A 25637-nucleotide genomic window follows, 5' to 3' on the forward strand; every position below is an offset into this window, starting at 1 on the left:
ACGCACTCAAGCTTCTAACCAAAGTGTTAGGATAGACAGCAGTTACTGTTCTTGAAGGGACAGCAAAGGAATTGTTTGTGGACTGCATATGGCTGGGAATTTTTTTAAAATATATTTTTATTGAGATATCTTCACACACCACACAGTCCATCCAAAGTATCAATCAGTGGCTCACAATATCATCACATAGTTGTGCATTCATCACCATGATCATATTTAGAACATTTGCGTCACTCCAGAAAAGAAATTTTAAAAAGTAAAAACCATACATCCTGGGTGTGCCACACTGGCTCAGCAGGCAGAGTTCTCACCTGCCATGCCAGAGACCCGGGTTCAATTCCTGGTGTCTGCCCATGCAAAAAAATAAAAAAATAAAAAATAAAAACCATACATCCCAATCCCTTACTCACCCCTCTCATTGACCATAGTATTGCAATCTACCGAATTTTTTTTACCCCTTATTGCCCCCTATTATTTTGAAATGTTTACATTGTATAATATAACATATATATATATAAAGCAATAATTATCAAAGCACTTCAACAAGAATTTGTCATAGACTACCATTCCATCATCTCAGATTTTTCCTTCTAGCTGCTCCAAAACACTGGAGGCTAGAAGGAATATTAATATAGTGATTCAGCAGCCATACTCCTCTGCTAAATCCCATTTTCTCTGTCTCCAAGTTTAAAGGGATCTTTGGGGAATACCTTTTCTGAATTTTAGGTTGTGTAGGGGTATCCACACTAAAGGATAGGAGGATGTAATTAATTGATAATTCTGGACAGGCTGGTCCCTCTGGGTTTCAGGATTTATCTGACCTAGGAACACTCTGGGAATCATATGTTCCAGGAAGGCATTAAACTTGTCTCAGTTTGAGTCCTAGGTGTTCTTAAAAGACAACAGGAATGCTATTGATTGGGATTTAGCAAACCATGGAAATTAGCACTATCTAACTGAAGGTTGCATAAGAGCAGCCTCCAGAACAGCCTCTTGACTCCATGTGATCTCTCTTGGCCACTGATGCCTTATTTTATTGCACTTTTTGCCCCCTTTTGGTCAGGAGGGCATTGTTGATCCCATCATGCCCCATGCTGTCAGGTAAATTTTCACCCCTGAGTGGCTTGTACCATGTAGGGGGGAGTGCAAGGATTTTCCTTGCAGTGTTCCCCCTATTATTTATTTTTGTCCTTGTTTTTTCACTCCTCTGTCTATACCCTGGATAAAGGAAGGGTCAGCCACAAGGTTTTTACAATCACATGGTACATTGTAAAAGCTCTATAGTTATACAATCGTCTTCAAGAATCAAGGCTACTGGAATACAGTTCAACATTTTCAGGAACTTCCTTCCAGCCACTCGAAATACACCATAAATTAAAAAGGGATATCTATAAAATGCATAAGAATAACCTGAGTATAACCTCTTGACTCTGTTTGAAATCTCTCAGCCACTGACACTTGGTGTCATTTCTCTCTTCCCCCTTTTGATCAAGAAGGCTTACTTATTCCATGATGCCAGGTCCCAGCTCATCCCTAAGAGTCATGTTCTATGTTGCCAGGGAGATTTACACTTCTGGGAGCCATGTCCCACCTAGGGGAGAGGGCAGTGAATTCACCTGCTGAGTTGGCTTAGAGAGGCCACATTAAGCCACAAAAGAGATTCTCTGGGGTGACTCAGACATAATTATAAGTATACTTAGCTTCTCCTTTTCAGAAATAAGTTTCATAAGGGGGAGTCCCAAGATCATTGGCTGGGAATATAAAATCAAATCAGTTTTAAAGACATGACTGAAAATGATTCAGCAGAGCGTAAATCTCAGTAAGAACATTCCATTTATTTTTGCCAGCCCCATTTATTCCCAAAAATTTAAAGGGAAAAAAGTATAAGTATAATTCCAATCTAATTATATGCTTCTAAGCATGAATTTCAGTTGGTCACCCAAAATGAATTGTCCACAGGCTTTGTCAGGAGCATATGGATGCAAAAACGTTAAGTCATTTCTCCTTTGCACAATTGCCTTCATTGTCAAATGGATGACACCTAACCTTTCTTATTCCCTGATGTTCCTGCTGTTTTGGGCCTCTCAGTAGGTACAGGATTATCTTGATGGCTATTATATAGATGCACAGGAACAATGGGGGTTCTCAGGACTGTGACGTTAGAGTAGGTGGAGTTGTTGGGGGAGTGTAGAGGTATAACCATAGAAATAGAAAAACTTGAGTGGTTATGATGGTTCCGGAGATGAGCTCATTTGTAGAAGGTGGAATATTAGATATTTCTTTTTATTTCCCTCCACTTTTCTCTTTGATAGTCTGTTAAAAGTCTAATAAGAGAAAGAAAATAGTCACTGCAAGTAAAAAAAAAGTGCCAGGTTTCCAGTCCTTCCCTGACCACTTCAGGATGTTGACCTGTTTCAAGGGGGGGGGGGCGGGGTGTAGACTGCACCTCACATGACACCCACCCCCTCCTCTGGCCTCATATTTTTTATCACTCTTGCTCTCTTCCCTTTCCCCTTCATTTAAGGCATACAAACCACAGGAACCAAAGGATTCGTCACAAGGATTTTCCAGTAACATGTCCTCAGCATCCCATGTATTCATTCTCTTTTTTGCCTTGGGTTCTAAGGATATAGAAATGAAATTGAATTTCAATTTTGAACAAACAGTGATACTGGAAAAACACTTCTTTAACTGTTTTACTAGATTCCCTCCACTCAACTCATCCTCACCCCTTAAAACCAGAGTAGTACCTAGCTCCTCTTTAGTGACCCTGGCCAAGCCCAGACTCCTTTATGTAGCTTTAACAGTCAAAGGTTCCAGGATAGGTTAGAGAGCTGAGGTGACAAAATGACAGTTGATGGTCTTCGAGATGGGGGTTACAAGTAACACTGAGGAGGACTGGCTGTTAACAATAGTGAGCCTTCAAATCCTTACTGATTTTTTTAAATGTTAATACTTTTATGGTATTGGAAGAAATGATATTCATTATAAAAAAGAAAATTTTCAGTAATGCAGAAAAATTCAAAGAAGGGCATCTAGGCCTTGTACTTCTCAAAATTACCTAATATCTCACTCCCCTCAGAAAACCACTGCTACATATTTGGGTGATATCCCTCCAGATATCTCATGCTGTATATGCTGTATTCTAATTTGCTATTTTCCATAACATTTTGTGTTATGGAACAACACAAAATGGAACAAACTACCCACCATAAAGATTTTTACCAATTTATACTTCCACCAATGATAACCTTTAAAATAACCCTATAGCCATCCAAAGATCATGTGTTTAACCTGGTACTGGATCTCCTAGAAGACAGTCCCCCAAAACTCACTCTGCACTTCTTCCATTTGTCTTCTCCTTCCCCTAATCACCAACCATAGTATGTGAGAAAAGAGTTTCAGACTCAAAATAGGAATACTATTTTAGAAATTATGAGGAAAGGGCCATATCTCTTTTCTTCGTTGACTAACCACTGATCTAGCATTACCTTCAAAGGGATCATCACCAATTTCTGGAGCTGGAGTCTGCAAGTCACAACATTGTTTTTCGTGGAGCTCAGTAGTATTCTTAGCTCCATTTCCTTCAGAACATTCTCCTTCCTCCATGGGTTCATCTAAAGCACATGTTACTGAGATATTCTTTTTAGGCCTTAATTTTAAACGTTCTTTCTGTACAGCAAGAAAATAGGTGAAAGTCAGTTAGTTTGCAAGAATTCAGGGATTGGTCCGTGAGGCAATAATATAAAAGAGCCATTTACCTGTAGGATTGGCTTGAAAGGCCTAGCTTCCATTGAGATATGTGCTAAATCCAGTCTTTTGTCTTTGGTCATTCCCACCCTGGTAGTGAAGCTGAGGAAGGTAGAAAAGACAAAGCAGTAGGAGAAACAAATGTACTTCATTCTTGTGGAAGAACCCATTACCCTATCCTTTCCATATGCCTTTTGGCAATGAAAGTGACTACAGAGCAAGAGAACATTTAGGATTTTCACATCTCAAAACCTTGATCACCTCCTAGTTTCTTTCTCTTCCATTCAACATTGCTGTTCTTTCCTATCATTCCTCATTATTGGAAAGATCAGAGGCTGAAAATGTGGGGTAGCTCCATAACATTCATCCACAGAGTAATGACAAGAGGCTCCTTAAGGGGTTCATGTTCCTTTTCTTCTCCACATGGCAAATCAGGGAATAGAAACCCTGTTTTGGAGAAGCTATAATGCTAATAGGATGGCTTTACCTTTATACAACACATCTTACCAATATGACTACTCAGTTGTGTGTACCTAAAAAGTTGATCACTGCCCTAGTCTCATTTGGGTCAGCTGCTCTTGAGAGAATTGGTCAGTGCTGCTTGGAATCAAAGCATCTCCCAGAATTCTCTGCTTATGTTGAATATTGACTCCTCCATTTATTCTTTTCAGTTAACTCAACAGAAGCAGATCAGTACCTCTCTGACGAGCATCTTTCTCCAAAGCCTCTGGTGCCCTTGCAGGTTACGATATTTGAGGTGGGTGATAGGCTCATGCCACATTGCTGTTGGTGAGTACACAGCTCTTCATATTTATCCCAAATGGCAGCCAATAACCAGTGGAGGCCTTCAATTATGGGCTGATGGTTCATTCTCTGGAGATGTTTGATGGCTGAACAGGGCTCCTGTGACAAAAAGAGAAGTGAAAGCTCAAGCCCTAGAGTCTGGGAACACTAGGGCCAATAGACCCAATCACTCTCATCCAAAGAGCAGAGGTCCACATATACTCTGCTATGCTGAGAGGCTCTAGGACTTCCTAGGAGACATTCAGCATTAACTTCTTAGAAGGTCTCAAAAGCTCAGGTCCTTCAACCAATTCAGTGGACTGAGCCCTTAATCTTGGGACTTGCCCCTATTAAGCTTATTCCTGCAAAGGAGAAGCTAAGCCTACTTATAATTATGCCTAAGAGTCAACCCAGAGAACTTCTTTTGTGGCTCAGATATGACCTCTCTCTCTAAGCCAACTCAGCAGGTGAACTCACTGCCCTACCACCTACATGAGACATGACTCACAGGGGTATAAATCTCCCTGGTAATGTGGGACAGGACTCCCAGGAATGAGCCAGAATCTGGCATCATGGGAATGAGAAAGCCTTCTTGACCAAAAGAGGGAAGAGAGAAATGAGACAAAATAAAGTCTCAGGAACTGAGAGATTTCAAACAGAGTTGAGAGGTTATCCTGGAGGTTATTCTCATGCATTATATAGATATCCCTTTTTAGTTTATGGTGTATTGGGGTGGCTAGAGGGAAGTACCTGATATAGTTGAACTGTGTTCCAGTAGCCTTGATTCTTGAAGGAGATTGTATAACTATATTGGTTTTACAGTGTGACTGTGTGATTGTGAAAACCTTGTGTGATTCTCCTTTTATCCAGGGTATGGACAGATGAGTAAAAAAAAAAAGATTAAAAAATAAATTAATAATAAGGGGAGATAAAGGATAAAAATTTGGTAGATTGAAATATTGTGGGTCAATGAGAGGGAAGAGTAAGCAGTATGGAATGTATGAGTTCTTTTATAAATATATATATATATATCTTTTTTCTGGAGTGATGCAAATGTTCTAAAAATGATCATGGTGAAGAATACACAATTATATGATATATGTATAATATGGTTTGACTGTATGTGTGTAGCTATTTCTCAATTTAAATATATTTTTTTAAAACACTAAGGTCCTTTAATAAAGTGATTGAGTTGTAATGTCCTGGATGTGTGACCTTGGACAACTGACTTAGAGTCTGTGAGTCTTAGCTTTCTCATCTATAAATTGAATATATTAAAATTTCTAACTTCATAGAGCTAGTATGAAGGCTTGATGAGAAAATAGATGTGAAAATGTTATAAGAATATGCTATTTATTATCACCATGAAGTCAGAAATCATCACTGCAGATATTGCCTTGCAGGGAGAAGCTTTGCCCAAAACTCAACATATCATGGGCTGATTATGAAATGTGCCAAAGAACACATCAGCTGGGCTCTAGAGGGAGAGGAAAGGAAGGGATTGGCACTTACCACTCGGCACAGGGACTTATTCTCATTCACTAGCTTTTCTAGGAGTAGATATTCAATAATATCACAAGGCAGGAGGGCATCCTTCTTGTCTTGTTTATTGGCCAGGCTAGACCAGGGCATAGGAGAGAGGGAGGAAAGAAGAGAGGAAGCGTGAAACAAAAATAGAGGCAAGGAGCAAGAAGAGATGTAAAACTCCTCTTAGAATTAGGTTTCAAGACAAACCCAAGGAGATGAGCCAGAAACTGCTCTAGCCAACTCTCAATGGAGGGAAGAAATGGCACAAATAATTTGTATTGAGGATAATTCCCAGGCCTCATTCTTAATCCCCCTACATTATACCATTAAACTGTAATTAGAATTGCTAACTAGGATATGAACAGAATTGGAGTTTTTCCATCCTCTGCTGAATTCTGTTTATGCTCTAGTGGGAGTGATAATGAGGAATGAAAAAGGCAAAAAAAGGAGTGAAGGAGGGGTGAAAACTGACTGGTAACCTGAATTATCACCCTGGAATAACTGTTAGTTACTCAACTCTTGAGCAACCTGCTAAGGGAGTTGACCATTGGCAAAGATTATGCAAAACAGGGGTTGTTCTCTGCCACTGCGAGGTCTCAGGATCAGAGACTGAAACCAGAAAAGGGGAGAAGCAAATTTGAGAAGGCAGACTTCAAGAAGAGTTGTGGGATAGGGGTGGTAGATCTAGACACTACTCTCCATTTCCCTTTGATGCTTGATTTCAAAATTACCACTTTGCAATTAGGTAACATGTTTTCTATGACAGTGTGTGGTAGAAAGTGGCTCCTGAAAACAGCCCTCAGAGGACTGGGCCCCTTCACCTCACTAAGCCTAAGGGATGAGGCGGTCCAGTTGTACTTGACAAAAGGGTCACCCAGTCCTTCATCTGCATAGATATCTTCTTTTTTCCCCCTCATTTTTAAAAACAGCTTTAAAAATTGAGATCAATAGCTATCTTCTTGAGGCATAAAAATGGAAAGGGGGAATTGAGCATAAAGGCAGAGTCTTACAGTAAGATGGGTTTCCCTGACACTCTTTGATCAGATAGCAGACACGTTAAGATGCTCTTCACTTCTTGCATACGTCCTACGTCACTGGAATCCAGAACAAAAATAAGCCCATGTGCCTGTGCATAGTAGTTTGGCCATATTTCCCTGCTCTTCAGGTCTCCATTCAGGTCATAGATGGAAACTTCATACTCATCTAACAGGAGTGTAGTCAGTTTAGACTTCATACAATTGTCCATCCTACTGGGAAGCACTATAAATGGAGAAGAGAGGAGAAGCAACCATAAAGCAGAGAAATACAGTTAGATGAAAGAATTTTTAAACATTTAGCTAAACCTTGACTAGAACATGCCCTGAAAAATCCTACTGAAACATCCTTCCCTCTTGCTCCTACTCACTGATTCATATTCCTTTGACATTACTTTGCCCATGCTACCTTTTCCTGCCTCAATAATTCAGTGACTGTCCAGGATAGAATATAGACTCCTTTGCCTCCTAACTTGCCAGACCTTTCTCCTAGCACTCTAACCAGACTGATGTCTTCATTGTTCCTAGTACATGCCTAGTTTCTTCCTCCCTCTGCTTCTTTGTTCACATACAACCACCACCACCACCTGCCCAAGAATATCATGTTCTCTTTTCCATGGGGCTTCACAATTTGCTATTCTCTCTGCTTAGAACACTCTTCCAGTATTGGACTGGTTAAGGCCTATTTTATTTTTAAATCAATTTAGATCTTGTTTCCTCTAGAAAGCCTTTCCTAACTCACACCACCATCCTCCAGTCTCCATAAGGTGCCTTTCCTCTGGGTTTACCACTGTCATAGTATATATTTGAGTGTTATAAATGATAAGAGTTACTTATCTGGATTATAAAATGAACAGAACAGGAACCCTTTCAATTTTATCCACTGTTATACTCATGATGTCTAGCATAGCAACTTGCACATAGGTGCTCAATAAAAATTTGTTGAATGAATTATTGATGATTGAATGAATACATGTATGAAGGAATAAGGTGCCTTTCTCTCCCACCCTTTCTTCAAGGCCCAGCTCAAGTACCATTTTCTTCAGGGAACCTTCTCAGACCTGCCTAGCTCTCCTTCTTTCTCTCATTGAGCACATAGTCTATTGAACTGGTCCTTCACCTCTTTCTGTTCTTGCTCTGCCTCCCAAGCTAAAATATAAGCTCTATGAGGCAGAGGTTGTGCCTTTCCTTACATGTATTAGGTGTTCAATAAATGTTTATCATGGCTTTTTCCAAGGATGAGGGTGAAGTCTCCTCCTTCATTTCTCTTCCAAGATACCATGAAACACTCAGATACACTTCACCTTTAGAAGCCAGAATATAAAATCCCATAGAGGGTGGGCCATGGTGGCTCAGTGGCAGAGTTCTCACCTGCCACGCTGGAGACCCGGGTTCGATTCCCAGTGTCTGCCCATGCCCCCCCCCCCAAAAAAATCCCACAGGGATTTCCATACCTCATTCATTTCTCATAGAAATGCAGTTCAAAACGACAGTCTACACATATTCCAGTGTGCTGTACCGACAGTTCTGGCCTAGCTTTCTGTCACATTTGTAGCAAAATGATTTTATACCTTCTCTATTTCCCACACCTAGGCATTCTAAGACCAGAATCAGTAACTTCTTATATATAGTCTGAAGTCTATGACACTTTCCATAGGATTGCCAGAATGAGTCATTAAGCTGAGAAGTTAGTAACATGTTTTTAAAACTTTGGAAATATATAATTACACACAATTGTTTGTGTATACATGTGTATATATATTATCCTTACATTTTAATTTGATTTTATAACTCCTCTTCTGCTTTCATGTTAGTCAATGATCTTTTTAATTATAGTTTTCAAGTCATGTATAATTTTCAGTCACAACTTTGATGTGATATTTGTTATGTCCCTGTTAGACTACTTAAAATTAAGTGAATAAGTTAAATACCACATGTAATTTTTAAATCTTGTTTCCTGTATCAAGGAATGCTTTATACTACTTTTCCCTGCCAGAATAAAACATTTTCCTTAGTTATCTTTTTTACTTGAAACTTTACCAATTCCTTCAATAAGGCAATTTATTGTTGGTGAAACTTAGATGCCATGAGAATTTGTTCTCTGACAATGTGCATTTCTCTTATTTCCTCTATTAATTTAAAAATGCCTTGAGGACAGGTACTGAGTCTAATTCATCTTTATATCCTTAGCAGAGTATTTCTTAAAGCATGGTCTGGAGACTGATACATAGTGATTACATAGAGGTGATTGTTATATAGAAGAATCCTAAAAGAAATGAGTCAGATTCTGTAGACTTGGGACCAAAGTATTTGTATGTTTAACAAACTCTCTATGGGTAACAAAATGCCCAAGTGATTCTTTTGCACTTTAAAGCTTGAGAACAAAATCCCTAGGAAGCAGTGAAATGCATCCCTGGTTGTATATCAGCATCACCTGGTGAGTTTATGAGGCTAGATTCCATGGGCCCTCCCCACCCAAAAGTATTTGAATCTCCAGGTCTTGGTTCTGTGGTTTTGAAACCTCTGCAGGTCATGGTGATCATTGGTTGTCAATGCACATTGTGCTCCAGTGAACACCTGTAGAGCTTTCAAAACAGCTGTTAGTCAACAGGTTGAGCCCTCAATCTTGGGATTCATCCCTATGAAACTTATCCGTGAAAAGGATAGGCTAAGCCTACATAAAGTTAGGCCTAAGAGTCACTTGCAGAGAACCTCTTTTGATGCTCAGATGTGGCCTCTCTCTCTCTCTCAGCCAACATGGCAAGCAAACTCACTGCCCTCCCCCCTCTCTACGTGGGACATGACTCCCAGGGGTGTAAACCTCCCTGGCAGCATAGGACAGAAATCCTAGAATGAGCTGGGACTCAACATCAAGGGATTGAGAAAACCTCCTCGACCAAAAGGGAGAAGAGAGAAATGAGGCAAAATAAAGTGTCTGTGGCTGAGAGATTTCAAATAGAGTTGAGAGTTTATCCTTAGGCATTATATAGATATCCCCTTTTTAGTTTAAGGAGTATTGAGAGGCTAGAGGGCAGTGCCTGAAACTGTAGAGCTGTGTTCCAGTAGCCATGTTTCTTGAAGATGATTGTATAATGATATAGCTTTCGCAATGTGACTGTGTGATTGTGAAAACATTGCTCTGATGCTCCTTTTATCTATGGTATGGACAGATGAGTAAAAATATACGGATGAAAAATAAGGAAATAATAAGGGGAACAAATGTTAAAATAAATTGGGTAGAGGGAAATACTAGTTGTCAATGAGAGGGAGGGGTAAAGGGCATGGTATGTATGAGTTTCTTCTATTTTCTTTTTATTTCTTTTTCTGGAGTGATGCAAATATTCTAAGAAACGATCATGGTGATGAATATACAACTATGTGATGATATCGTAAGCCATTGATTGCATACCAAATATGAAAAGTTCATATGTTAAGAATGTTCATGTTTGTATGTTGTTTGGTTTTATCAATAAAAATTTTCAAAAAACACAAACTGCTGCTAGGCCTCATTCTCTGAGGGTTTGATCCCATAGTTATAGGGTGGGGCACAAGCATTTATATATATATATATGTGTGTGTGTGTATATATATATATATATATATATATATATTAAAAAGCTCCCAGGTGATTGAAATGTGTGGCCAAGTTTGAGAGGCACTGGTGTAAATGTTCTCATTTAGGACACCTGTTTGTGCTCATGCTTGGTTTCTGGCCCACATGACTATGTCAGACAAAGCAGTCATAGTGAATACTATGATCGATAATAATGGCTTGAATAGTATGATCGATAATAATGGCTTGTGACCCAAAATATTTTATAGCTGGCATCTTCAAACATTCATACAAAACTGGAATTTCCTTCTTGGGCAATTATCTGTTTTGGGCAATCATGTTATAAACATTTGCAGGAGCAGGGGAGGTCAGCTGTTGGATTTGGGGCACAGAGTAACCTACTAGATTGACTCTGATGGTCCTGCATGGACAGAGGTGTCCTAAGACACTATTAAAAATGACATTTTTGTATAAATGTTATATTTCACACACAAAAAATATTAAATTAAAGAAAAGGAATGTAACATCAGTGATACTCTACTTCTTGGCCATTAAAAACTGCTTTGAGAATGAAGTCACAACCATAAACCAGCAGCTTTATGAATTAACCCTCAAGTTATTCACCGAGCAAAAGGCAAGTTATGTAGTAATGAAATAAACAAAATAGACCCCAGGCTCTGTCCTCTAGGAATTAGAACAAAAAACACAATATTCTCACAGACAAAACAGTGTGTGGCTAATTCAAGATGAGTGCTTCCCAAACCTGGTTGACCATCAGAAACATAATTTTTAAATCTTGTTTCCTGCATCAAGGAATGCTTTAACTCTGTAATGTGGAGTTCTTAAAATATAGATTCCCAGGTACTACCCAGACTGAGTCCAAGGGTGGGGCTGATTTGAGGCTCTAGAAAATTATCCCCAGTTTTATCAATAAGTTTATGGCTTACCAAGGACCCTTGATTTTCCCACTCCTGCTTACTTTTTAACCATTCCTCCCTGTTAGAGTTTTCCAGAGAATTAGAAGGGACAAGAAAAGAGTCATTTGCTACCTATAAGTTGGGATACTAGGCTGAACTATTGGCCAAAATGATTGTGCTTGGAGCTGCTATTGGCAGAGGTGGGGGGTGAGGAAAAAATTATGAAAAGGCAACATGTAGTTTCAGGAGAATTGTGGTCTGAGGGAAACATTCATTCCACAAATATCTGAGTACCTACTCGAAGGTACTTAAAGTACAGAGGCTAGAGGTACAGAGATGGAAAGATCCATTACTTCTTCACAAGGGGCTCTCCATCTAGGAGATGGACTTGCAATTGTACAATGATGTGATAAATGCAATGATAGATGGATGCACAGAGTAGAGTGGGAGCTGAGGAAGGAGGCTGTGGGAGTTAAAGAAGGTTTTCCTGAGGTCAAACCTGTGATGTGACTTGAGTTGTTTGATTAAGTAGGTAGATAATGAAGGGGATGACATACTAGTCAGTGGGAAAAGCATGTACAGAAAGCAAGGGCATGTGAACTAGAATGGTTTGATGGTGGAAGAATGGCAAATCATTTGTTTTGGTGCAGTGATGGAGCATATGTGGAGAACATGGGAAGTAAAGCTGGAGAAGGATTCAGGAACTAAATCATGGAGGGCTTGTATGCCATGCTAAGGAATTTAAGTTCTATTTTGAAGACAATGTGGAGGTATTGAGTGGTTTTGATATTACATCCCATAGCTTAAACAGGCTAACACCTGAGGAGAGGGGTGTGCGTGTGTGTGTGTGTGTTTGTTAAGAGGTGTTTATCTTCAAAAAGAGGGAAACTGAGGGCCATGAAGTATGCTTAGAAAGGAATGACTATTTCATTGTGCCTTGGGGCCTATGGGAGATCTAAACCAGTGTCTAATGCTGTTGGTTCCTTACATCTTTGGAAGGCCTCCACGAGGACAGTTTTGCCTGAGTTGTCCAAGCCAATGATAATGAGGGTCACGCTCCTGGAAATGGAAAAGAAAAACGAACACTATTAGTTCTAAGGCTAAACAAAAGAGTTATTTCCTTAGTATCTGTGGTTCTTCCTATAGTAGTTCCACTGCATGTACCATAAAAGGCACAGCCAAAGTGATGCAAAGTGGTCTGTGTACCCCTCCCCAAACTTCCAAGGATGCTTCTTTTCAATGAATCACTTGCTTTGTAGAATTACCCATCTTCTCCCCATCCTCCTCCATCCTTGCAGACACTGCTCAATCACTTCCTTTAATAATATATATCATGAAGATTTGTCCCTTGAGGGGATGAGGGCAGATACATTGAAAGAAAATGGTGAATTAAGCCCAGAGAAATAATTGCAATATTACCTTCGTGTCTCTTCAGTTGTCTTTAGACGAGACCAGCAGGAAGTCAGAAGATGGAACATGATTCAGCTTGGTTCTTTAATAGTAAGGGAAGCAAGTAAAATATAAATCAGTCCCATTATTAACACTGCACTAAACCTAAGACAGCTTATGACAACACAGGTACTGATAAACAGAAAGCCTGGGACTGTCAGAAGTCTATGTCTTCATTCTATAAAATGCTATCTGTAAATGTTATGGTGGAGGGAGTGGTTATCCTCAACTCCAGTGGCAGGTTCTTTGCTGATAAGTGCCTTCCTGTAAAATGGGGGTGATTTCTTACTAAAGGAATGCACACAGACACAGTGGCATCAGGTATGGCCTATCTCTTCAACCATATATCATCTTTGCTAGGAATATCTTCATTCATCTTTGGGACAGGGGTGATGGTTTCTGCCTTTGGAAAGAAACAGCTTAAGGTTTCAAGAAGCACCTATTGGAAAGACTCATTCTACATAACAACTGTCCACTGGGCTTGGTTCTTTTACTGTCTCTACTTCAAAGATGTGGGTGTTGATGATCCACTGTCGTGGATTTCATATAATTCCTAGAGCTGCAAGGGACTTTAGAGATCATCCTGTCTAATAGATTTCAACCATCAGTTCAGGTGCCCTACTCTCGAAGATTCCCATTCATTTGACTTGTAGATGGGACCTGGGAGCGTCATGAGCTTCCCAAGGGATTTTAATGTGTAGCTAGATTTGGCAGTCATTGTCCAAGTACAAAGGGGTAACATAGGCAAACGCTTCAAGGTTCATCCATGTTGTAGCTTCTATCAGCACTTTTCCTTTTTATGGATGATTAATATTCCATTTATATATATACCACATCTTGTTTATCCATTCATTCATTGATGGACACTTGGATTGCTTCCACCTTTTGGCTACTATGAATAATGCTGCCAAGAACATTTGTGTACAAGTTTTTGTTTGAACTTGTTTTCAGCACTCCTGGTATGTCCTAAGAGTGGAATTGCTAAGTAATATGGTATTCCATGTCTAATATTTTGAGAAACTGTTAAACTGTTTTCCAAAGGGGCTGTACCATTTTATATTCCCATCAGCAATATGTGAGGGTTTCAGTTTCTCCACATCCTCGTCAACACTTATTGTTGACTGTCTTTTTAATTTCAGCTATCCTGGGGTGTGTGAAGTAGTATCTAATTGTGGTTATTTCCCTAATAACTAAATATTGTTGTAGTCCAGAGCTGAGGGAGGCCCTGGTTGGGCTAAAGTACATCATTTAATAGTCAGCTGGGCTTTGCTTAGCTATCTGATGAGCACAGTTTGTGTTCCAGCTTATAAGTGGATGACTTAGCTGAGTTCTGCCGTTATCCACTGTTTTGTTGAATAGAGACTCACATTTCATAGCATTTCTTAGAGTACAAACTCACTCCCTAGGAAATCAATTGGTTTTCCATAATGCCCTCTGGAGATTGGCTCCTATGCCAGGCAAAAGAGAAAACTTATTTATATGACCTGTGAACAGAAATAGCCTTCCTTACTTCAGCTTTGTTCATGAAGCTGTAAAGACCTGGAAACTGAAGCACCAGAGTCTAATTGTCCAGATTCCACAATAGCTATCTCCCTGTGAGACTAGGCTGATAATAGTTTCATGTCTATTTCCTTATAATTGGTAGAGTATCCTAGCTTGATCTCAGGCTCCCTGTTGCCAGTGCCACCAAGAAGGGTCAAACTGTGTTTCCACTTGGTATCATACAAGTTCTTCCTTTACAAGGATAGGTAAGTAGTATAACCATGTGGGAAAACTATTGAACTATGGATTACTGTTCCTATCCCAGTGAGTCCCCTCAATAGCCTGGGATGAAATAACAAAATTAAACCTACTGTTTTTAGATTCCTTATCTGTTCAGTGGAGATTATCAATTTTGCTTACCTTGAAGTGGTTAATTATTTATGCAATAAGAAGTTGGTTCTGTAGAGTAATCAGGAAGGTGTATTGAATTTTCTAGCCTTCTTGCCTGATTTACACAGCTCAGGTATCTGCTTATAAAGGGTATGGCAATGTCCTAACAATGGCTATCAAGGTTCTGTTATATCTATGGCAACCACTACCTGGTTCTTAGCAATCAAACTCATATCTCTCTACTTTGTATGATTATAGCTATTACTAAATGAACTTTTAATCATTGTCATTTTTATTAATTTTTACAAAATATTTGTAAATAACTTAACCATGTCCAAGCACTCATTTAAGCACTTTATACATATACATCATTTAATCCTCACTACAACATGGCAAAGTAGAGATTGTCAGTCCTACTTTTAAGAAATGAGGAAACCTAGGTTCACAAAGAGATTAAGTAACTTGGCCAAGGTCACCCAGCTAGTAAGTGGCAAAGCCAGAATTAAAATCCAGACAGTCTGGCTTCTGAGTCTGTGCATTAGGTTAAAGGTCTTACAGATTGTGAGTGAGAAGACCTCAGGTACCAGAGAAACTGCCTCTGCTCTGGGCCTCTCTATCTCTTTTGGCCAGACTGCATCATATGTATTATTTTTCAGTAGACTTATTAAAAAAATAAGCTTTATCTTTTTAGAATGGTTTTAGATTTACAGAAATATTGTGATGATAGCACAGAGTTCCCATGTACCCTGAACCCAGTTTCCCCTAATATTAACATCTTACATTAGTATGGTAAATTTGTTACCATTAATGAACTATTATTGATACATTATTATTAACTAAAGTTAAAAACATCATTCAGATTGCCTTACTTTTTTTTTTTTCTTTTTTTTTTTTTTTTTTTTAAAGAGGGAGGAAGGGAAGGAAAGACAGAGAGAAGGAAGGAAGGATGGAAGGAAGGAAGGGAGGAAGAAAGGGAAACATCTTTAAACATTTTCTTGTTTTATTATATTTTGTTTGTTTGTTTGTTTTTTACATGGGCTGGGGCCGGGAATCGAACCGGGGTCCTCCGGCATGGCAGGCAAGCACTCTTGCCTGCTGAGCCACCGCGGCCCGCCCCAAGATTGCCTTACTTTTTAACTAATGACCTTTTCTGATCCAAGATCCCATACAGGATGTCTCATTACTTTTAGTTGTCATGTGTCCTTAGGCTCCTCTTACCTGGGACAGTTTCTCAGACTTTCCTTATTTTTGATGACCTTGACAGTTTTTATTAATACATAGTATCCTTCTTTGTCTCTTTTAACTGTTTTACATTTGAAGTCTAATTTGTTGGATATTAGTGTAGCTACTCCTGCTCTTTTCTGATTGTTATTTGCATGAAATATCTTTTCCCAACCTTTCACTTTCAACCTAATGTTTATCTATGGGTCTAAGATGTGTTTCCTGTAGACAGCATATAGATGGGTCCTGTTTTTTTTAATCCATTCTGCCAGTCTATGTCTTTTGATTGGGGAATTTAATCCACTAACATTTAGTGTTATTAGTGTAAGGGCAGTACTTTCTTCTACCATTTTGCCTTTTGGATTTAATATGTCATATCTAATTTTCCTTCTTTTTACCTTTACTTATAGTCTTCCTTTCTACACTCTTCACACCTCTCTCTTCTGTCTTTTTGTATCTGTCTCTAGTGCTCCCTTTAATATTTCTTGCAGAGTTGGTCTCTTGCTCACAAATTCTCTGTGATTTCTTGTCTGAAAATGTTTTTATTTCTCCCTCATTTTTGAAGGACAATTTTGCTGGATATAGAATTCTTGGTTGACAGTTTTTCTCTTTTAGTAATTTAGATATATCATCCCTCTGTCTTCTTGCCTCCATGGCTTCTGCTGAGAAATCTACGCATAGTCTTATTGGGCTTCCCTTGTATGTGATGGATTGCTTTTCTCTTGCTACTTTCAAGATTCTCTCTTTCTCTTTGACCTCTGACATTCTGATTAGTAAGTGTCTTGGAGTATGTCTATTTGGATCTATTCTCTTTGGGGTATGCTGCACTTCTTGGATCTGTAATGCTAAGTCTTTCATAAGAGTTGGGAAATTTTCAGTGATAATTTCTTCCATTAGTTTTTCTCCTCCTTTTCCCTTCTCTTCTCCTTCTGGGACACCCACAACACGTATATTTGTGCGCTTCATATTATCATTCAATTCCCTGAGTCCCTGCTCATATTTTTCCATGTTTTCCCTATAATTTCTGTTTCTTGTTGGATGTCAGATGTTATGTCCTTCAGTTCACTAATCCTAACCTCTGTCTCTTGAAATCTACCATTGTAGGTTTCCATTGTTTTTTTATCTCTTCTACCTTGACTTTCATTCCCATAAGTTCTGTGATTTGTTTATTCAGACTTTCCATTTCTTCTTTTTGTTCATTCCTTGCCTTCTTCATATCCTCCCTCAATTCATTGATTTGGGTTTTGATGAGGTTTTCCATCTCTGTTCGTATATTCTGAATTAATTGTTTCAGCTCTTGTATCTCATTTCAGTTGTTGGTTTATTCCTTTGACTGGGCCATATCTTCAATTTTCCTGGTGTGATTTGTTACTTTCTGTTGGTGTCTAAACATTTAATTACCTTAATTAGTTTATTCTGGAGATTGCTTTCACTTCTCTTACCTAGGGTTTTCTTGCTAGATGAATTTTTTGTCTCTCTGTTCTTCCAGTTCAGCTTTTTCTGGACCTCTGTGTTAGGTTTTGTTTAACAGAGGATAATTTTTCAGTTCTTGTTTTCTTGTTTCTTAACCTGCTTGTATGGTGCTTTTTCCCTCCCCACCCTTAGGAGGGTCTACGTAGGTACTATAGACTCCAGCTGGGTTTTCCCATACTAAACTGGCCTCCTACCGGGGGAAGGAGTCACCTGAGTCAGTTTTCCCTGAGGGTGAGACCCAGCAGGTTAAAAGACTTTCCTGTGAAGTCTCTGGGCTCTGTTTCTCTTATCCTGCCCAGTATTTCATGCTTGTCTGCCTGTGGGTCCCACCAGCAAAAGATGTTGTGGCACCTTTAACTTTGGAAGACTCTCCCGGCTGGGGGCATGGTGGAGACAGAGGAGAGTTTGTAGGCTGGTTTTAATGGCTTCAAATTGCCAGGCCCTGGGTTCTGGATTCCTTGATGGAGGGATTCCACCTGAGTTGGGCTTCACCCCTCCCCTGGGGAAGGCACAGGTGGGAGACAGCTCTGAAAGCAGTCTGTTTCTGCCTATGCCTGGGGAAGTTGCAGCCTGAGCTGTCCCACTGCTGAATCCAGAGGCAGCCACATCTCCGTAGAAACACAGCCACAAAAACCTCCATTTCCTCCCCTTTCCTCTTTTTCTGTGAGCCCAATGGGCGACCTCTGCCTTGACCAGTTTCACCTGAGGTGGGGGCCTATTTTTAGTAGTCAGAATTCGCTAATTAATGCCACAATTAGTGTTTGGTTGGACTCAACCCCTGCTGCTGTTAGTCTCTTACATTTCCCTCTGGGAAGCAGTCTGTGGGGGAGGGGTGCTGGGCACTGGCCACAGCAGCTTGGGGAACTCACGGTTCTGGGAGGCTCACAGCTGGTCCAGCTGGTCCAGACTGGGGTATGCTGTGTGTCTGGTCACTGACGTGGCTCCGGGAGCTGTTCTGTACTGTTTCTGGTTATTTAGTGATTGTTCTGGAGGACGAACTAAAACGCACACATTGCTAAGCCGCCATCTTGGCCCCTCCTCCTTGACACTTTATTTTGTCTCATTTTGCTCTTCCCCCTATTGGTCCAGAAGGTTTTCTCAATCCCTTGGTGCTGAGTCCCAGCTCATTCTAGGATTTCTGTCCCATGTTGCCAGGAAGGTCCACACCCCTGGGAGTCATGTCCCATGCAGAAAGGGGGAGGGCAGTGAGTTTGCTTGTCATGTTGGCTGAGAAAGAAAGGCCACATCTGAGCAACAAAAATGTTGATGCTTAGGCCTAATTTTAAGTATGCTTAGCCTATCTTTTGCGGGGATAAGTTTCATTTCATAAGCATTTTTAAATGAAGCTGCTTTCAGAAATAAAAACAGTAGACTTTTAAAATAATTTTTTAGTAATTACAAAGAAATTACAAGAAAGAAACGCAAACATCCGTAATATATGCTCATTCCGTTCTACATATATAATCAGTAATTCACAAGATCATCACATAATTGCATATTCATCATCATGATCATTTCTTAGAACATTTGCATCAATTCAGAAAAAGAAATAAAAAGACAACAGAAAAATAAAACAAAAACAGAAAAAGAAAAAAAATTACATACCATACCCCTTACCCCTGCTTTCATTGATCACTAGCATTTCAAACTGAATTTATTTTAGCTTTTGTTCCCCCTACTATTTATTTTTATTCCATATGTTCTACTCATCTGTTGACAAGGTAGATAAAAGGAGAATCAGACACAAGGTCTTCACAATCACACAGTCACATTGTAAAAGCTATATCGTTATACAGTTATCATCAAGAAACACGGCTACTGGAACACAGCTCTACATTTTCAGGCAGTTCCCTGCAGTCTCTCCATTACATCTTGGATAACAAGGTGATAACTATTTAATGCGTAAGAATAACCTCCAGGATAACCTCTTGACTCTGTTTGGAATCTCACAGCCATTGACACTTTGTCTCATTTCACTCTTCTCATTTTTGGTCTAGAAGGTTTTCTCAATCCCTTGAGGCTGGGTATCAGCTCATTCTAGAGTTTTTCTCAATCCCTTGATGCTGAGTCTCAGCTCATTCAGGGATTTCTGTCCCTCGTTGTCAGGAAGGTCCACACCCCTGGGAGTCATGTCCCCGGTAGACAGGGGGAGAGTCGTGAATTTGCTTGTTGTGTTGGCTGGAGAGAGAGGCCACATCTGAGCAACAAAAGAGGTTCTCTTGGGGGTGACTCTTAGGCCTAATTTTAAGTAGGCTTGACATATCCTTTGTAGGGTTAAGTTGCATGTGAACAAACCCCAAGACTGGGGGCTCAGTTTATAGCTTTGGTTGTCTGCACTGCTTGTGAGAATATCAAGAATTCAACTTGGGGAGGTTGAATTTTCCCCTGTTCTCACCATTCCCTGAAGGAGAGTTTGTAAATATTTTTCCACTCACTGATCAAATCACTCTGGGATTCATCGGGGCATCACTCTGGACAAACCAATAAAATCTCAGGTCCTACCCAAGGTTCCAAGTACTTATGTTGTTCAACCAACTATCTACATAAGTTATATTAGGAGATGCACTAGTCAAACTATAAATTTTGTACCAAATAAACATTTTTTTGATTTAGCATCACACATAAGTTGAAATTTTAAAATATTAATTACCATCTATTTTCAGCACCCTGCAATAATGACATTCCTTTGTTCTTCCTCATGCAAAAACATTTTTAAATTTGTACATTTAGTCATTATCATTATACACTCTAGGCATTCCTAGATTATACCATCTCAATCTTTTTTGGCTATCTTTCTTTGTGATTTCATTTATGCCCCCAGTCCTCCTCCCTTTATCATTCTCACATTCAGCTTCATTCAGTGTTTTAACATAATTGTATTACAGTTAGGTAGTGTTGTGCTGTCCATTTCTGAGTTTTTATATTCAGTCCTGTTGCACAATCTGTATCCCTTCAGCTCCAGTTACCCAAAATCTTACCCTATTTCTATGTCCTGATGTTCTCTGTTACCAACGAAATATTCCAAGTTTATTCAATAACGTCAGTTCATATCAGTGAGACCATACAGTATTTCTCCTTTTGTTTTTGCCTAATCACACTCAGCATAATATCCTTAAGGTCCATCCATGTTGTTACATACTTCATAACTTTATTCTGTCTCGCAGCTGCATAATATTTCTTCATATGTATATGCCACAGTTTGTTTAGCCACCCGTCCGTTGATGGACATTTTGGCTGTTTCCATCTCTTTGCAATTGTAAATAATGCTGCTATAAACATTGGTGTGCAAATGTCTGTTTGTGTCCTTGCTCTCATGTCCTTTGAGTAGAGACAGCATATAGATGGGCCTTGTTTTTTAATCCATTCTGCCAGTCCATGTCTTTTGATTGGGGAGTTTAATTCATTAACATTTAGTGTTATTACTGCATGGGTAGTACTTTCTTCTACTATTTTGCCTCCTGAATTTTATATGTCATATCTAATTTTCCTTCTTTTTACCTTTACTCATAGTCTTCCTTTCTACACTCTTCTCCACTCCTCTCTCTTCTGTCTTTTTTTATCTGTCTCCAGTGCTCCCTTTAGTATTTCTTGCAGAGCTGGTCTCTTGGTCACAAATTCTGTCAGTGATTTTCTGTCTGAAAATGTTTTAATTTCTCCCTCATTTTTGAAGGACAATTTTGCTGGATATAGGATTCTTGGTTGGAAGTTTTTGTCTTTTAATAATTTAAATATATCACCCCACTGTCTTCTCACCTCCATGGTTTCTGCTGAGAGATCTACACATATTCTTATTGGGTTTCCCTTGTATGTGACGGTTTGCTTTTCTCTTGCTGCTTTCAAGATTCTCTCCTTCTCTTTGACCTCTGACATTATGATTAGTAAATGTCTTGGAGTACGTCTATTTGGATCTATTCTCTTTTGGGGTATGGTGCACTTCTTGGATCTGTAATTTTAAGTCTTTCATAAGAGTTGGGAAATTTTCCATGATAATTTCCTCCATTAGTTCTTCTCTTCCTTTTCCGTTCTCTTCTCCTTCTGGGACACCCACAACATGTATATTTGTGTGCTTCATATTGTCTTTCAGTTCCCTGAGTCCCTGCTCATATTTTTCCATTTTTTCCCTATATTTTCTTTTTCTTGCCGGATTTTAGATGTTCCATCCTCCAGTTCAGAAATCCTATGTTCTGTCCCTCAAAATCTACCATTGTAGATTTCCGTTGTTTTTTTTTTTCATCTCTTCTACTGTGCCTTTCATTCCCATAAGTTCTGTGATTTGTTTTTTCAGACTTTTGATTTCTTCTTTTTGTTCATTCCTTGCCTTCTTTATATCCTCCCTCAATTCATTGATATGGTTTTTGATGAGGTCTTCCATGTCTGTTGGTATATTCTGAATTAATTGTTTCAGCTCATATATCTCATTTGAATTGTTGGTTTGTTCCTTTGACTGGGCCATAGCTTCAATTTTTTGAGTGTGATTTGTTATTTTTTGCTGGCATTTAAGCATCTAATTACCTTAATTAGTTTATTCTGGAGATTGCTTTCACTTCTTTTACCTAGGGTTTTCTTGCTGGATGAATTTGTTGTCTGTCTGTTCTTTGACATTCAGTTCAGCTTTATCTGGACCTCTAGCTTACTTTTGTTTAACAGAGGAGAATTTTTCACTTCTTGTTTTCTTTTTTTTTCTTTTTTCTTTTGTTTTTTTTTTTTGTTGTTGTTTGTTTTTTTAGTTCTTGTTTTCTTGTTTCTTGCCCTGCTTGTATGGTGCATTTTTCCCCCTACCCTTGGGAGGGTCTACATAGGTATTATAGACCCCAGCCGGATTTTCCCAGACCAAACTAGCCTCCTACCAGGAGGAAAGAGTCCCCTGTGTCGGTTTTCCCTGAGGGTGAGACCCATCAGGTTGAGACTTTCCTGTGAAGTTTCTGGACTCTGTTTTTCTTATCCTGCGCAGTATGTAGTGCTCGTCTGCCTGCAGGTCCCACCAGCATAAGATGATGTGGTACCTTTAACTTTAGCAGACTCTCCTGCTGGGGGCATGGTGGAGACAGAGGAGAGGTTGTAGGCTGGTTTTAATGTCTTCAAATTGCCAAGCCCTGGTGTCTGAATTTCTTAAGGCAGGAATTCCACCTGAGTTGGGCTTCACCACTCCCCTGGGGAAGGCACAGGCTGCAGACAAGCCCTCAAACGAGCTTGTTTCTGCCTATGCCTGGGGCAGTTGCAACCTGAGAAGTCCTGCCACTGTATCCAAAGGCAGTCAAGCCTTTGTAGAAACACAGCCACAAAAACCAAACCTCTGTTTCTTTTTTTTTTTTTTCTTTTTCCATCAGCCCTGCCCCCTTGGTGCCGGGGCAAAAATGAGTGACCTCCGCTTTGACCAGGTTCACCTGAGCTGGGGGCCTATTTTTAGTAGTCAGAATTTGTTAATTAATTCCACAATTGGTGTTTGGTTGCACTCAGCCCCTGCTGCTGGTAAAGTCTCTTTCCTTTCCCCTCTGGGAAGCAGCTGTGGGGGGGGGCACTGGCCGCCACAGCTTGGGGAACTTATGGTTCTAGGGGTGCTCGAGCTGGTCCTGCTGGTCCAGACTGGGGTATGCTGTTTGTCCAGTCACTGACGTGTCCCCAGGAGCTGTTCTGTACTGTTTCTGGTTATTTAGTAGTTGTTCTGGAGGATGAACTAAAATGCAGACATTGCTAAGCTGCCATCTTGGCCCAGACTTGACCATGACAGTTTTGAGGAGTACCAATCAGGTATTTTGTAGAATTTCCCTTGACTAGAGTTTGTCTTGTGTTTTTCTCATGATTAAACTGGGGTTATAGGTTTGGGAGAGGAAAACCACAGAGATAAAGGGCCATTCTCATAAAATCATATTTAGAAGTACATGTTATTAATATGACTTAACACTGTTGATGTTGACCTTGGTCATCTAGCTGAGACAGTATTTGTGAGCTTTCTGCATTGTAAAGTTACTTTTTCCCCACCTTTCCATGCTGTCCTCTTTGGAAGGAAGTCACTATATGCAGCCTACACTTAAGGAGTAGGGATTTATTCTCAACCTCCTTGAAGGTGGCAAATCTACATAAATTACTTTGCATCTTCTGCATGGGAGATTTATTTTCCCCAGTTTATTCATTTATTCAATTATTTATTTATGTTGGTATGAATTTAGGGATATTTATTTTATACTTTGGGTTATAATTCAGTACTGTTTATTTATTAACAGGCACACCTCAGAGATATAGCGTGTTCAGTTCCAGACCACCACAATAAAGTGAATCACACAAATATTTTGGTTTCCCAGTGCACATAAAAGTTTTCTGTTTACATACTGTAGTCTATTAAGTGTGCAGTAACATTATGTCTAAAACAACAACATATACACCTTAATTTAAAAATACTGTATTGCTAAAAAAATGTTAACCATCATCTGAACTTTCAGAAGGTCATGATCTTTTGGCTGTTGAGGTAGCTGTGGCAATTTCTTAAAATAAGACAGCAATGAAGTCTATGGCATTGCTTGACTCTGCCTTTCACAAAAAATTTCTCTGTATTGTGTGATGCTGCTAGGTCACATTTTACTCACAGTAGAACTACTTTCAAAATTGGAGTCACTCCTCTCAAATTCTGCCACTGCTTTGTCAGTAAAGTTTAGGTAATATTCTAAATCCTTTGTCATTTCAAAAACCTTCTCAGCATCTTCACCAAGAGTTAACTCCATCTCAGGAAACCACTTTCTTTGCTCATCCATAAGAAGCAACTCCTCCTCTGTTAAAGTTTTATCATGAGATTGCAGCAATTTGATCACAACTTCAGGCTCCACTTTTAATTCTAGTTCTCTTGCTGTTTCAACCACATCTGCAGGTACTTCCTCCACAGAAGTCTGGAGGACCTCAAAGTCATCCATGAGGATTGGAACCAACTGCTTCCAAACTCACATTACTGTTGATATTTTGACTTCCTCTCATGAATCACAAGTGTTCTTAATGGTATCTAGAATGGTGACTCCTTTTCAGAAGGTTTTTAATAGATTTTTTTCAGATTCATCAGAGGAATTGCTATCTATGGCAATTATAATCTTATGAAATGTATTTCTTAAATAATAAGGTTTGAAAGTTGAAATGACTCCTTGATCCATGGGCTGCAGAATGGATGTTGTGTTAGCAGGCATGAAAACAACATAAATCTCATTGTACATCTCCATCAGAGCACTTGTGTGACCAGGTACGTTGTCAATCCGCAGTAATTTCTTAATGGAATCTTTTTTCTGACCAGTAGGTCTCAAGAGTGGGCTTCAAATATTCAGAAAAACATGTTGTAACTGACTCCTCAGTTAGTTCATTGCTTGTGTATAAAAATATTACTGATTTTGCACATTAATTTTATATTCTGCCACCTTGCTGAATTTATTTATTAACTCAAGTAACTTTGCTGTAGATTTCTCAGGATCTTCCAAGTATAGTATCATGTAATCTGCAAATAATGAGAGTTTTACTTCTTCCTTTCCAATTAGGATGCCTTTTATTTCTTTGTCCTGTCTGATTGCTCTAGCTAGAACTTCTAGCACAATGTTGAATAATAGTGGTGACAGTGGGCTTCCTTGTCTTGTACCTGATCTTAGGGGGAAGGCTTTCAGTCTCTCTCCATTGAGTATGATGCTGGCTATCGGTTTTTCATATATTCCCATTATCATATGGAGGAAGTTACCTTTGATTCCTAGGTTTTTGAGTGTTTTTTATCAGAAAAGGATGCTGAATTGTGTGGAATGCTCTTTCAGCATCAATCGAGATGATCATGTGATTTTTCCCTTTCGATTTGTTAATGTACTGTATTACATTAATTGATTTTCTTGTGTTGAACCATCATTGCATTCCTGGTATAAACTCCACTTGGTCATGCTGTATAATTTTTTAAATGTGCTATTGGATTCAATTTACTAATATTTTATTGAGAGTTTTTGCATCTATGTTCATTAGATTGAACAGGCCAGGAGATTGGCCTGTTTAGTTTTCCTTTTTTATAGTATCTTTACCCAGTTTGGGCATTAAAATATTAGCTTCATA

General features: G+C 39.3%; 1 protein-coding gene and 1 long non-coding RNA gene across 5 annotated transcripts in view; one reads left to right on the forward strand and one right to left on the reverse strand.

Annotated features, from left to right (window-relative positions):
• Window positions 1-25637, forward strand: part of LOC143670202 (uncharacterized) — a 200883-nt gene that overhangs the window by 128865 nt on the left and 46381 nt on the right. For 2 of the 4 annotated variants that reach the window (XR_013169297.1, XR_013169299.1), the window contains one exon: window positions 4422-4637. The exons of the other annotated variants lie outside the window; for them this stretch is intronic. This is a non-coding gene — a long non-coding RNA (uncharacterized LOC143670202). Of the gene's footprint in view, window positions 1-4421; window positions 4638-25637 lie in introns of those variants that run through there. 4 annotated transcript variants of the gene reach the window in all.
• On the reverse strand, window positions 1822-15058 carry ARL13A (ARF like GTPase 13A). Its single transcript, XM_077144847.1, has 10 exons — window positions 14916-15058; window positions 12984-13056; window positions 12553-12623; window positions 7071-7320; window positions 6046-6151; window positions 4448-4653; window positions 3762-3852; window positions 3492-3672; window positions 2535-2621; window positions 1822-2324 (listed from the first exon to the last, which is right to left on the reverse strand). The coding sequence occupies exons 2-10, from the start codon at window positions 13040-13042 to the stop codon at window positions 2317-2319; spliced, it is 1059 nt and encodes a 352-aa protein (XP_077000962.1). The 5' UTR covers window positions 13043-13056; window positions 14916-15058; the 3' UTR covers window positions 1822-2316.

This window comes from Tamandua tetradactyla, chromosome X (assembly GCF_023851605.1).
Source record: "Tamandua tetradactyla isolate mTamTet1 chromosome X, mTamTet1.pri, whole genome shotgun sequence".
Lineage (NCBI taxonomy): Eukaryota > Metazoa > Chordata > Mammalia > Pilosa > Myrmecophagidae > Tamandua > Tamandua tetradactyla.

Excerpts from the sequence above, each read along its gene's own strand:
- ARL13A (XM_077144847.1), bottom strand. The coding sequence starts at position 13,042 with ATGTTCCATCTTCTGACTTCCTGCTGGTCTCGTCTAAAGACAACTGAA. Across the intron at positions 12,624-12,983 it reads ACAACTGAAGAGACACGAAG|GAGCGTGACCCTCATTATCA; the intron begins GTAATATTGCAA and ends TTCCATTTCCAG. Across the intron at positions 6,152-7,070 it reads TCAGGGAAACCCATCTTACT|CCTGGCCAATAAACAAGACA; the intron begins GTAAGACTCTGC and ends GCCCTGGTCTAG.